Source organism: Mobula birostris, chromosome 11 (genome assembly GCF_030028105.1).
Source record: "Mobula birostris isolate sMobBir1 chromosome 11, sMobBir1.hap1, whole genome shotgun sequence".
NCBI classification, from domain to species: domain Eukaryota; kingdom Metazoa; phylum Chordata; class Chondrichthyes; order Myliobatiformes; family Myliobatidae; genus Mobula; species Mobula birostris.
Window position 1 is genome coordinate 65,764,632 of NC_092380.1, and position 13,114 is coordinate 65,777,745.

The 13,114-nt window shown below is 38.8% G+C and overlaps 1 protein-coding gene across 4 annotated transcripts in view; it reads right to left on the minus strand.

Annotated features, from left to right (window-relative positions):
* The window catches only part of LOC140205152 (synaptotagmin-7-like), a 553,316-nt gene that overhangs the window by 262,370 nt on the left and 277,832 nt on the right, over positions 1-13,114 (minus strand). For all 4 annotated transcript variants that reach the window (XM_072272427.1, XM_072272426.1, XM_072272425.1 and 1 more), the window contains exon 2: positions 1,969-2,072. In XM_072272427.1, the coding sequence (XP_072128528.1) occupies positions 1,969-2,072 (104 nt within the window). The remainder of the gene's footprint in view (positions 1-1,968; positions 2,073-13,114) is intronic.

Sequence of the window (13,114 nt, forward strand, 5' to 3'; positions counted from 1 at the left end):
TACTGTTCCACTCAAATAAAATTTTTTGTTCATCATCCTCAACTCAACAGTGCACTATAGCTACTTTTTTCAGCAATAGCAATTAAAGAATCACTCTTAGACACAGTCCATTAATGTCCTGCCTCGGCTTATGTTCTAATGTCAGAAAATTCACTTTGCAGTTATCTTTTGTTTTCTATGTTTGATGCTTAGAATTTAGAAAAATGAATCCTGCTCATAAAATAATGAATAACTGCAGAACTAGAAGATAATAATCTGTTAATATTAAGATCAATGGAAATGCAAGGGGGCATTCAGTTAAACTTGCAATTAACCTTCGGGCTGCTTGCCATTTCTCCAAAAGTCGCACAAAGAACAAAACATGGTAATTCGATTTAAACTAACAACCCCACAGTACAGACACAAGACATAAGGCACTGAAACGGTGCCAAGATCTAGCCCACGGGTAAAAAAGTCTTTGTTCTTTTAATCACAACAGATGGTTAGTAATATGAGAAGAAATAATTGTTGCAACAAAGTTGCAGCAGTTGTCAGGCCTGAATGATAGCGATGGAAGAGCTTAAGATTGGAAATGAATGGGCAATGATAAATGTGAGCTAACAATTCCAGTGAGAAACCAGAGCACCTATCTCTCCTATGGTTCATAACATTTTGTTTTATCCATCTGTGATTAAAATCATTATATTCTCAGTATCAGAGTTTTTAGATGCCCTTTCAAGTAAGAAAAATAATTGCTTTAATCACAAACAGCCTTGGTTTGCCTCGTGGATTACATGACTGTGGTAAACCATATATATATGTTGTAACTGGGTTAACTGTCTGGACACGCCCCTCTGCTGACTGCCCCTGTGGCTCCTCCCACAGAGTCCTGTATAAAGGTGTTTTGCCTTGCCCCTCCCCCTCAGTCCGGGGGCAGACATTCACCATGGAGGTCGTGGAGTTCGTATTGTACAGCGAATAAAAGCCTTTCAGTATTTTACCAGACCACAGTCTTTTGGAGTTATTGAAGGTGCTTCAATGACCTTGCTTCATCCAACATCTCCTTGACATATTTTAGTAATTTCTTCAACTTAAATATCTCTGATTCCTGTCATAATCATAATTCCTGTTACACCATTCGTGTGGTGAGAAAGGCACAAGAGCGCCTCTTTCACTTCAGGCGGTTGAGGAGGTTCGGTATAGACCTCCAAATCCTAAGAACTTTCCATATGGGCACAATTAAGAGCATCCTGACTGCCTGGAATGGGAACTGTACCTCCCTTAATCGCAGGACTCTGTACAGAATGGTGTGGCCAGTTGTGAACTTCCCATGATTCAGGACATTTACAAAAGCAGATGTAAAAAAAAGGGCCTGAAGGATCACTGGGGACCTGAGTCACCCAACCACAAACTGTTCCAGTTGCTACCATCCGGGGAGCAGTACCGCAGCATAAAAGCCAGGACCAACAGGCTCCAGGACAGATTCTTCCACCTGGCCATCAGACTGATTAACTCACGCTAATTTGAGTGTATTTCTATGTTACATTGACTGTTCTATTTATTATAAATTATCATAAATTACTATGATTGCACATTGCACATTTAGACGGAGACATAACGTAAAGATTTTTACTCATCATATATGTGAAGGATGTAAGAAATAAAGTCAATTCAATTCAATAATACAAACATTATTTCACACATGCACCAACTACATGTATCCTATGATCATCATTTTGCAAAAATTATCAAGAATTCTGAAATATCCTCTGCCAATAATTGTCATCAATGTCTACTTAGCAATGAGCAACAAGGGGAGAGTTCTCTTGACATTGCATTTTATTCAAAATTTTCTCGATGTTGCACTTTATTCAATATTGTGTATTGAAAAAGAGTTGACATCTCTCTTGAAGCTACTTAAAGAGAATACTGCCCACATGTAGTAGTGTTTGTGTTGAATCAACCACTTAACATAGAAGTTGAGCTTACCAGCTTGTGTTGACACCATTTGCAGATCCCACACATCATGACCATCACAGCAAGACAAATTATCACAGCTGCTGAAATCAGAGCCACATCCAGGGCAAGTGAATCTGATGAAGAACAAAGAAGAAGGGCCAGGGTTAGGTAACATGTCCACAGGTGAGCGCCAGCACTTGTTTACTACTTCTATTTGGTACCAACAATTTAAAAATTTCTTTTCACAAATGGGAATCTTTCCCATTTTGCTGTCAGGTTAACTACAGATATACTTGTGGTTTAAGTGAGCTGAGAAATATACTCATATCTCCTGTTCTCTTCTTTTGCATAAATAAATAACATTTTCTTTCTTGGTGTAACCACTGTACATCTGATCTTCTTGGTATTTATTGCTTATTTATTATTTTTTTTAAAATTCTTTCTTTGTGTATCTGCACAGTTTGTCATTTACATATTGGTCGGTTATCCATCATGTTGGGTGCGGTCTTTCATTGTGTTTCTTATATTTATTGTGAATACCCGCAAGAAATTGAATCTCAGGGTTGCATATGGTGACATACATGTACCTGTTCTTTTATAATGAATTTACTTTTAACTTTGAAATTTTAATTGCCTTTACAGTTCTGCCTGGATCTTTTAAGACTATCTTGACTGCAACATCCCTTCCAAATAACATACTATTCCAATTTAAACATATAATTACAATTTGTTGACTGAGTTAATTTGATAATTTTTCTTTAATTAACACCAGTGATCCCAAGGATTTCAGGTGTTTAAGGAGAAGTCTTACCAATAGCTCACAACCTGGAAGCAAGCTAAAACAAAATCTCTACTTAACTATTGAAAATGCCACAGAAGAACTTTTAGCAGAAATATATCCAAATTGAGCTCTCAAACCACGGGGATCATTTTTTAAATCCAAGTTATGTCATCCCAGCATGCACAGATTTATTATGTAATGGCTTGTGCTGTTTCGATGACATTTATATGCCAGTTTAAATAGATCTTCTTTGTTCACAAACTTTCGAGTGCTCTGACAGGGATGGCTTATGTAGTGATTGCTTCCCTTGGCTGAGGTGCCTAGGGTAAGAGTTCAAGTCATAGCACAGGAATTAGAAGAGAAAGGTGAGGATAATGTTTTCATTCAGAGAAGAGTGAACCAGTGGGCTGTTAAGGCCAAGACTTTTAAGGATAAGAAGAATTTCTAGAAGCAGATATGTCATATTGGGTGATAGGATAAATCATGATTGTATTGATGACTGGATCAGGCTCAAACAGCGAATGGTCTAAAACTCTTGCTATTTCCTTTGTTTATCTATAACCCTTGCTCAGAAAACTCAGATCTCTTTGTGTTAACAGCTCTGCATATAAATTAATGGGAGAACATATGATAATCAGATTTCTATTAACAAAGTGGCATCGACTGTTAAAGTTTTCCATGGCTGGGATTCCAGTACTCCACTGGTCTACTGATAGAGGTGATTGTGACATTAAAGAGAAATATCTATGCAAAATAATGTTAAAGCTGCAAATATAATTCAATTGTTAGTTTTTGGTAAGGTGAGATGAAGTGGTTCAGATTTTTTTCCCAAATTTTAATCACTGGCTGCACTTTGTTTTGAGATATTGCCATTTTATAATTTTAATAAATAGGAATACATGTTTTAATAATATTTAAATAAACAGGAATGTTTATCAAAATTTGCTAATCATCTGATATTTACTTCCAGAGGTTAATAACTTCTAGAAATTGCTCTAAAAGATTTATTCTGTATTTGGTACTATTCATTACATAAGTATTGAAAATACCAAATACTTTGTCGAACACATTGGTTCAGTTCACAAGCACAGTTTTGGGTTTACTGCCGATATAATTCTTTTATCACATTCCAAGTCCAACCCCGTCATCAACCTCCTAAGCTTTTTCAATGAAGTATTGTCCTTAATAATTTCAGAGATAAATATTACCAGCTTTTTCCTTTCACATTTACAGATTTGCATCACTCATGAATAATTTCAGATAGTTAATCTGCTTTCCCAACTGAAATCTCTTCTGGGTCCATCTCTTTAACACTCACTTTCGCTCTGCAACATCACTACTTTGTCATTCAATTTCCTCAGGCAGTTTGTAACTCTTTGTGTTCCCTCTGCCTCCCCACCACCCCACATTTCTCATCATCTTAAAACTTGATTTACCTTCGACTAAGCCATCAACCTAAAACAGTAACTCAGATTACTATTCAACTCATGCTGCCTAACCTACTTCCAGTGTTTTGTTTCATTTCAGATTCCCAGCATCTGCAATGTTTTGCTTTTAGAAATTGTAGATACAATTAGAGCAAACAGTTCTTAAACATTTGAAGGTACCTGTATTCATGTTCTCATGATAACAATTCCTTTCAGACTGGTGACAGATAAAGATGACATTTCATGTTTTATTGCTGTTACTTTGTCACGCACACACAAATGTGAAAGAAATGAACTGCAGACAACCCTTTGCAAGGAGCAACATACTGCATATGATAAGCTCTGGCTAATTATATGACAGACCCAATAACCAATTAAAGATCCATTCCCATTTTTATTAATTATACCCCTGGCCCACCAGCAATTAACAGTTACAATGAGACAGAACATAATGAATTGCAAAATGATGACAGGAGAGGGTATAAGGCATCTATCTTTGCTGATGATGCAGAGTAGATGCGAAAGTGAGCTGTGAAGACATATCATAATTGGGAAAATGTGAGATTGATAGGAAGCGTAGAAAAATAAATACTTAAATGAAGAATCTAGGTATGCTGGTGCAGGAAGTTCACATGGAAGTAGAAAAATGGTGTAAGGGACCTTATGAGGAGTTTTCAAAAGAGTAAAGAAACCTTGCTACATTTTGTGGAGTCGTCAGTGTGACATTGGGTGCAGATTTGGACTCTGTGACTACAATGATTTCTTCATCCATATGGCTTGTCCCATTGGAGATCAAGTAAAACTGGTCTATACCAACAAAAGGAATTAAAGATGATCTCAATGGAATAGCTATTTGTCATCATTAACATGAAAGCTGAGAGAGGGTACTGAATTTGGATGATCAGCCACAATTGTGTGGATGGTGCAACAGTCTCAAGGAGCTAGTGGCAGACTCCCACTGCTATATTTCAGACATTTCTAAGACTGGATTAGAGTGGTCCTGGCTTAGACCAGTCTAGGCATCAGTGTGCAACATATCAGAGGGGCAGCTGCTACTTGGTTGCACTTGTGTAATAGTGAAAGGAATGTGGAAGTCAGAAGGGGAAAACAATCTAACTTGGCAGAAGATTCCAGCAATATAGGAAAATGGAATAATAATGAGAATTATTAAAACTAATCAGATGGTGCCCATATCCTTAGGCTGTTACTTAGGAATCTACTCAGAATAGCCTTCCTGCTAGAGAGATTGTACTAGTTTTAAGTAATTTTAAGCAAGTATCCATCATCCTGAGCTAAGAGTAAAAATTGCTGGAGTTGGTTATAATAACATAACACTAACAGAGATCTAGTATAAACTACGATGAGACTAGATGCTAAATAGTTAAGTACAATATAAACTGGAAGAAGAGACTGAGAAAAAAATCATGATTGGCAGTGTATATCTTTAGACTGTAGTGATATGAGAGCAGATGGTGTGGAATATGAATCTATTTGGTTAGGGCTAAGAAAATTATTTGGTGGACTAACAATAAGTGGAAAGAGCATGATTACGTAAATTATGAAAATGATAGATGACTTTAATTATCTACGAAAAAAGTAAGTTGTTAAGAAAAATTATATACGACCATGGACAAGCCACAGGGAGCGTTTCAATGGGAGTTAGTTGGATGAACAGAAAACATAGAACGTAGGACAGTACAGTACTCTACAGGCCCTTTTAACCTTCTCCAAGATCAACCTAACCCTTCCCTCCCGTGTTGCCCTTCATTTTTCTTTCACCAAGATTCAGAATCAGATTTAATATCCCTGACATATATCATGAAATTTGTGGTTTTGTGGCAGCAGTACAATGCAATACATAAAAATATACTATAAATTTCAATTATAAATATACATATATAATTAATTTAAATAGGTAGTGCAAAAAAGAGAGCAAAGATAGTGAGGTGGTGTTCATGGGTGTCTATCTAAAAGTCCCTTAAATGTCTCTAATATGTCAGCTTCTTCCACCACCCCCAGCAGTGCATTCCAGGAACTTACTGTTCTGTGTGAAAAAACCTACCTATGACATCGTTCCAAAAATTTCCTCCACTCACATTAAAATTATGCCCTTTCTTATTAGCCATTGCTGCCCTAGGAAAAAAGGGGCTGGCTATCCACTCTATGTCTCTTATGATGTTCACCTTTATCAAGTCACCTCTCATCTTTCTTTGCTTCAATGAGAAAAGCCCTAGTTCACTCAACCTATCTTCATAAGACATACCCTCCAGTCCAGACAGCATCCTCATAAATCTCCTCTGTACCCTCTCAAAAGTTACCGTGTCCTTCCTACAATATGGTGACCAGAATTGAACACAATTCTCCATGCATGGTCTCAGTAGAGTTTTATAGAACTTAAGAGTTCAATGTTTACTGGCAACTCTTGTGATGCTGCTGTTACCAAACTGTATTGGTCCATGTCATTCATTTGGGTTCATCAAGTGCATGGAGAGGGGGAGCTTGCTACATGGGCAACATCCTGCTCTCCATATCATACTGTCGAGGCTTGTGTATCTAAAAGTTAGGACACAATATCCATGGTTAACTCTGACCAATGGATGCCTCATCATCAGAGCAGAGGAATTTGGAAACTTGGAAATTAAACCAAGAGGAAATTTGGCTTAATTGACTAAAGTAATGAAGGGATTAGATAAGAGTAAAAATTGTTTCCTAAGCCAGTATTATTATTTATAAAAGGAACAGAAGTAATCTTTTCTTTTGTAAATGCAGACTAGTGGCTATAATTTTCAATGCACTATCTATAGTGTTGTGGATACCTCCTCAAATGGAAATTGGTTAAATGGTTCTTAGGAAAAAAAACAGGAGCATCAGGAAAGAACTTGAGATTAGAACTAAAACTATTGAACTTTGAAAGCAGGTTTACTATGACAATAACCTCCTTCTAAGTTGTACTATTCAACAAGTTACATGGCTTTGGTAAAGTACAGACTTGTGGAAATCTGCAGATGCTTGGAAGACCAAAAGGTCTTTCAAAGCTGTAATTATACAGCAATTTTGTAAAAGGAGGCCAAAAGAAGATACATAATCACATAAAAGGAGGTAGTTCTGTGAAGGTTGGTGGAACATTAGTTGCATCAGAGGGTTGGAGAACTGCCAATGGAACAACATAGCCCAATCTAGTCAATTACTTTGAAGCAAATCAAGCAGATGTTACACAACAGTGTGCTGCATGAAAACTAATTTAAGCAATTAATATACAAAAGAAATTAAATGAATGGCAAATAAAGAGACCTCTTCTTTGGATGCCTAGAATGGATTGATGTATTATGAACTTCTCAATAGTATTATATGATGGCTTTACTTCTGAATGAGTAACACGGTTCATTAATTAAAGCTAAGCATCCTGATACACTTACACTTAGTCAGAAAACTATAGAAGTACACAGTTCATTGCATCTTAGCTAATAACAGAAATGCCCCTTCATTTGGGAGGTAGAGGGGTGTGTGTGTGTGTGTGTGTGCGCGCGCGCGCTTGTGTTCGTGTAAATATAATGTCTACAATAAACAAAATAATATACTTTGATTAGCTTATGCTTGAATCTTCTGGGCTGACTTACAGATGTACCATAGTAGAGGAGTGGTACAGCTAGATCTTCTGCCTTTCAGCTCCAAAAATTTGGGTTCTAGTCCAATTTTTGTGGTGTTGCGTACTTGGTGCAAACATGACAGACCGAAGTGCCTACTTTAATGATATATCTCTCTGTTACTCCATGACATATGCTAATATAAAGTACTTGCAGCTAATCTCTTCACTTCTTTAGGGATTGGCTGCGTGGTTCAGCGAAGCCCCACTGGATCGGCTCCAGAGCTGGATATATTGTATTAGTTAAAGGGTAAAACTGGGAAACATTTATGTACACAGGACTAAATTAGTTTTATCTCAATTGAAGAAGTAGTAATAATGCCTGGGGGAAATGCATGCAGTCACAGACAGAATGTGCAATCTCCACAAAGTCAGGCCCCAATACTGCGACTGAAACTGAATCATTGAGCTGTGGGACTGCAACGCAAAACACTGTGTTACCAGGCCACCCTGTGTATGTCACCTTTTCTGTGTCAAAACCGCCAGATACCATTATACCCTAAACAGGAGGAGGTCTGTGCAGATGCTGAAAATCCAAAGTAACTCACACAAAAAGCTGGAGGAACTCAGCAGGCCAGGCAGCATCTATGGAAATGAATAAACAGTTGACACTTTGGGCTGAGACCCTTCTTCAGGATTGGAAAGGAAGGGAGCAGGTGCCAGAATCAAAAGGTAGGGGAGGGGGTAAAGGATAGCTAGAAGGTGATAGATGAGGACAATTGGGTGGGATAGTTAAAGGGCTGCAGAGGAAAGAATCTGATAAGAGCGGAGAGTGGACCATAGGATAAAGGGATGGAAGAGGGGCACCAAGGGGAGGGGATGGGCAGGTGAGAAGAGGCCAGAGTGGGGCATAGAAGAAGAAGGAAGGAGGAGGGAAACTTTTTTTTACCATAAGGAGAAATCGATATTGAGGCCATCAGGTTGGAGGCTACCCAGATGGGATACAAGACGTTGCTCCTCCACCCTGAGGGTAGCCTCATCTTGGCACAAGAGGAAGCTATGGACCGACATATCAGAATGGTCATGGGAATGGAAATTGAAATGCTTGGCCATCAGGAAATTCTATTTTTGTGGATGTAGCGGAGGTGCTTGATGAAGTGGTCCCCCAATTTACAACAGGTCTCATCAGAGTACAGTCAACCACATTGGGAACAGTGGATATATTAAACCACCATTATACTCTGTACTTGTTTAATCTTCTCTTTATGAAAAGCCACTTCATTAAGCAGTATCATACGGACAATCCTAATTAGCAATATCTTTCTCATTTTATACACCAGAATTTGAAGAATGGCCTTCAAGCAGAGCATCGACAATCTAGTGAAACACCTCATGCACCATAGAGTCTATAAGTTTGCAATCAACTCTGAACTTCCGTGGCATCGCTTGCTTTGGAACCCTGCAGGAAAACTTAAAAGGTCTTAAAACTACTGCAAAGTTGTTATGTTTTGTAAAAAACAACAGAGTTCAGAACTGGGAATTATGTTTATAGTCTGTGATATTCTTTTCTGTAGATTATTTCTCTGTTGAGGGTGCAAGTTGTGCTACATGCAGTAGCTTTCTCGTAGTCCACTTAATTGACTGCTCTTGTTCTGTGAAGAAGCATAATGAATTGATGGAATTTGAGAGTAAATTCAATGTAATCACAAGAGAGAGGCAGAAACTGCCAATAATTAGAGCAACTGATTTGTCATGGTATATTATCTTACAAATGGAATTATCTGAACCTGTAAAATGACCCAACTCAGTTTTATTACAGGGAAGTACGTAAGATCATACTGGACCTGTAAGAACGGCATCACAGCAACCTGCAACCAATTTCATAAGACAAGCTGGATGACCTGTGGGTCTTTCCCTGACTATAACTTGCTATGTGCAGCTTTTAACCGGAACACAACAGAAAAATGCACATTTTGAGATGTGCATGGGGGAGGGGGGGGGGAGTATATTTCTCTCGGTATTTCTCCATGCAAGAAGATTGAAGACCTGCTTAAAAGTGAATGTGCAGAATCCTGGAAGATGAAGGCAGCAGTGTAAGGGTGTTCCTACATTTATTGCTTAAGATTTCTCAATGTTCCACAGTCATTTCACTAACAGCATGGTAATAATTAGTTTGTATTGTGTGTAATAGTGAATACAGGTCAGAAAACAATTCTACCAAAACACCATAAAAGTCAGCTCCAGTTCTCACCTGTGATATCCCTGAATTCCACAATTGCTTTAAGTACTCTTGAAAGTACTTTCCCTCAGGCAAATATTATAGATCTAATGGTCTTCACTTAATTTTACTATATGCTCATTTATCAGATGAAGTCATCACTGTCAAAACCAGTATTTATTATCCATCCCTAGCTCCTCTTCAAAACATTGAATGGCAGAGCAGACTCCATCAGCAGAATGGCCTAATTCTGTTTCTATGTCTTATAGCCTGCATGTTGGCACTGATCTATCATCTTTGACTACTGGACTCCTTCTGGTGAAAAGTACACAGTTTTGTTCAGTGTAATGTTCCAGGACTTTGATTCAGTGATGGTAAAAAAGCAGTACTGAGACCACAAATCATGATACCTGAACAGAAAGGTTTGGAAACAACCATAAATCAGTCAGCAGTATAAAAGTTAATCTTCATCATCAAAAGCCCAGCAAAGAATCAAAGCAACACAGTTTCCTTCATACAAAATTCAGTAGCATTGCATACTACGACTTGTATACAAAAAGCATTGCTGAGAACCCAGCTCAGGGACCAGTTCTTAGGGGACTTGGGGATGTGTGAGGAAGAGAGTGCTGATAAACACAGACTCAGCAGCTCTCTGAAAGATTGGGTGTTCTGGGAGAGTCTAACTGCCAGTGCACTTTGGAATAACGTGATTTAATTTCCTGCGCCACAGGGAAGGACAATATTTTGCCTGTGAATGTCATGGTAACCACAATCCAGACACATGGAACGTTTAGATTGGAAATACTGGATGAATTTCTGGAGTGCTGCAATGAGACAATCACATTCTCACTTCAAAAATGAGCAATATTCAGAAACATAGCTTTGCAAACACCAGTCCTAAAGGTCTGAATTTCTAGGCTAAGCAGAAATGACAGGTTCAGGCATTTTAAGTTCTGTTAGCAGTTAGTGTTAGTGAAACACAGCATAAACATTTAAATATCTTTGAGGTGCACACACAGGTATGCAAGATTCTAGTTTTTAATTATAAATAGAGTAATATTTAACTATTTTAATTGTAGAAGAAAGATTGGTGAATGTCTACTGTGCTAAGCAATTGTGATGGGAATGATTAATTTTGCCACTGAGTAGATGAACAATTCCTCTTTCGAATGTCTGATTATACTGCTAACATCTTCATCACTGGAAGATAATCACTTCCCTTCCAGTCGGTCAATCCATCCAGCTCTTCTAGGTCTGTACTTAAGGAGTCACTTACCTTCCTGTCCAGGTGGCTTCATTCCAGGTATCTCAGGACCATCCAAGCGCAGCCACTTACCTTGGAGGTACGGTAAGTGGGTTCAGCTGAAGCAGTGTGGGTTCAACTACCCTCTTGCCAGCATACTATTAGCTAGTGTCCAGGCCATTGAGAACAATGGCCCGGACTACGAATGAGAATCACCTACCAAAAAGAAGAGACTACTACAGTACCTGTACTATAAAACTGTGAGCTTAAGAGGATGGTGGTGCCTAACGGTGACTCCTTTGCCTGCACCTCCGGAAACAGCTCTATTTCTATCTTTGATAGCTCTTTTTTTCCCTTTCAAGGTTCTTTTGAAGACCCTGACTTGGGGCTACACACTGACTTCAGTTCTTTGCAGAAATGAGACTCGCTCTCAGGGCCTCACGACCGGCCACTTTTCGATATGCCATGGATGCAGCCTGGAAGACTAGTGCGCCTTCAGGGTGCCGGATTTTCACGGCTCTGGAGGCAGGTGGATTCAAGGCCGGTGCAGCCGCCTGATATATCATCGGAGGCGGAAGATCGTAAGCAGTGAGCTGGCTGCTGGCTGCGTGCCCAGAGACCCGAGACCTTTGGGCACAGAGTTCAGAAAAAGTGACGCAACAGGTTTTGAACACCATAAATCAGCGAGTTGCTTTGCTATGTCTTTCCTCTCACTGTGAAACAGGGACACCTCGTTTTCCCTTATTAGGGAGAGAGAGTGCCTGTGGTTTGTCGAGTTACTGGCTGAACGATAGTCTTTGGTTTACTGCAAGTCTGTGTCTTTGTTGATGCTTTGCTGTACACCTGAGTGATTGGTTGGGAGGGATGCTTTTTTTGCTGATGGGGAGGGGTCATTGCTTTGCTGCTGCTTATACATGGGGGAGTTGGGGGGGTTGGGGGTTCTAACATTTAACTGTCATCCATTCTGTCACTCCAGTTTTGTGGATGTTCGCGATGAAAAAGAATTTCAGGATGTACAAACATACGTATATTGTATACATTTCTCTGACATTAAATGTATCTATTGAACTGAATTAGTTCTTAGTAGTTATCCACAGAAGAATTCATTCAGAGTACACTGTTGCATTCTTTTGATTAACTGTAAACAAACAAAATCAGCGCAGACACCTAGTGTAGATAATGGACTACCATCAAACAAACTTTCAATGATTACATCCTCCAAATCACCAATTTCATAGTAACATCAAGATGATTGTCAATACCCTGAAGTTCTTTGTAGTTCCTAACTTCTTGAAGTAGTGAAATCTTTTCATTTTCACTCCTGGCCATTTCTGGCATCTCCAAGCCTGAGTACTTGAAACTGCAGTGGGCAAATCAGTTCTGAATTGTCTTAATACTATTTCTCACCAATTATCAGTGACAAAAATCACTACTTTTGAACACACACACATGCAACTGACTCTATTTAAAAACTTATCACTCAAAGCACGACGTAGAGTCTAACGGCCACGAAAGTGCATGCGTCTAACACTAATTAGAAACAGTTTGCCAACAGAAACCTGCCCTAAGTAAGCAGCATAGTGTCCCAAATAAGCAAAGGAAATCCAAATAATCAAAGGGAATTCCAGCTATTTTCTTAATTAGTTTTTGTTCTTCTTTAAGAGTTGTCCCAAATAAGTGGCTGCCCGGATTAACTAATAGCCCAATTAACCAGAATCCACTGTACTTTATAATTAACTGTGAATTGAATAACAAATCAACACACACAAATTGCTAGGGAAACTCAGCAAGTCTCACAGCATCTGTGGAGGCAAGTAAACAGTTGAAGTTTAATGCCAAGACCATTTATCAGAACTCATGAAATCCTGCTGAAGGGTCTTGTCAGGAAACATCTCTTTTAGAACAGAGATGAATATATTTAGTC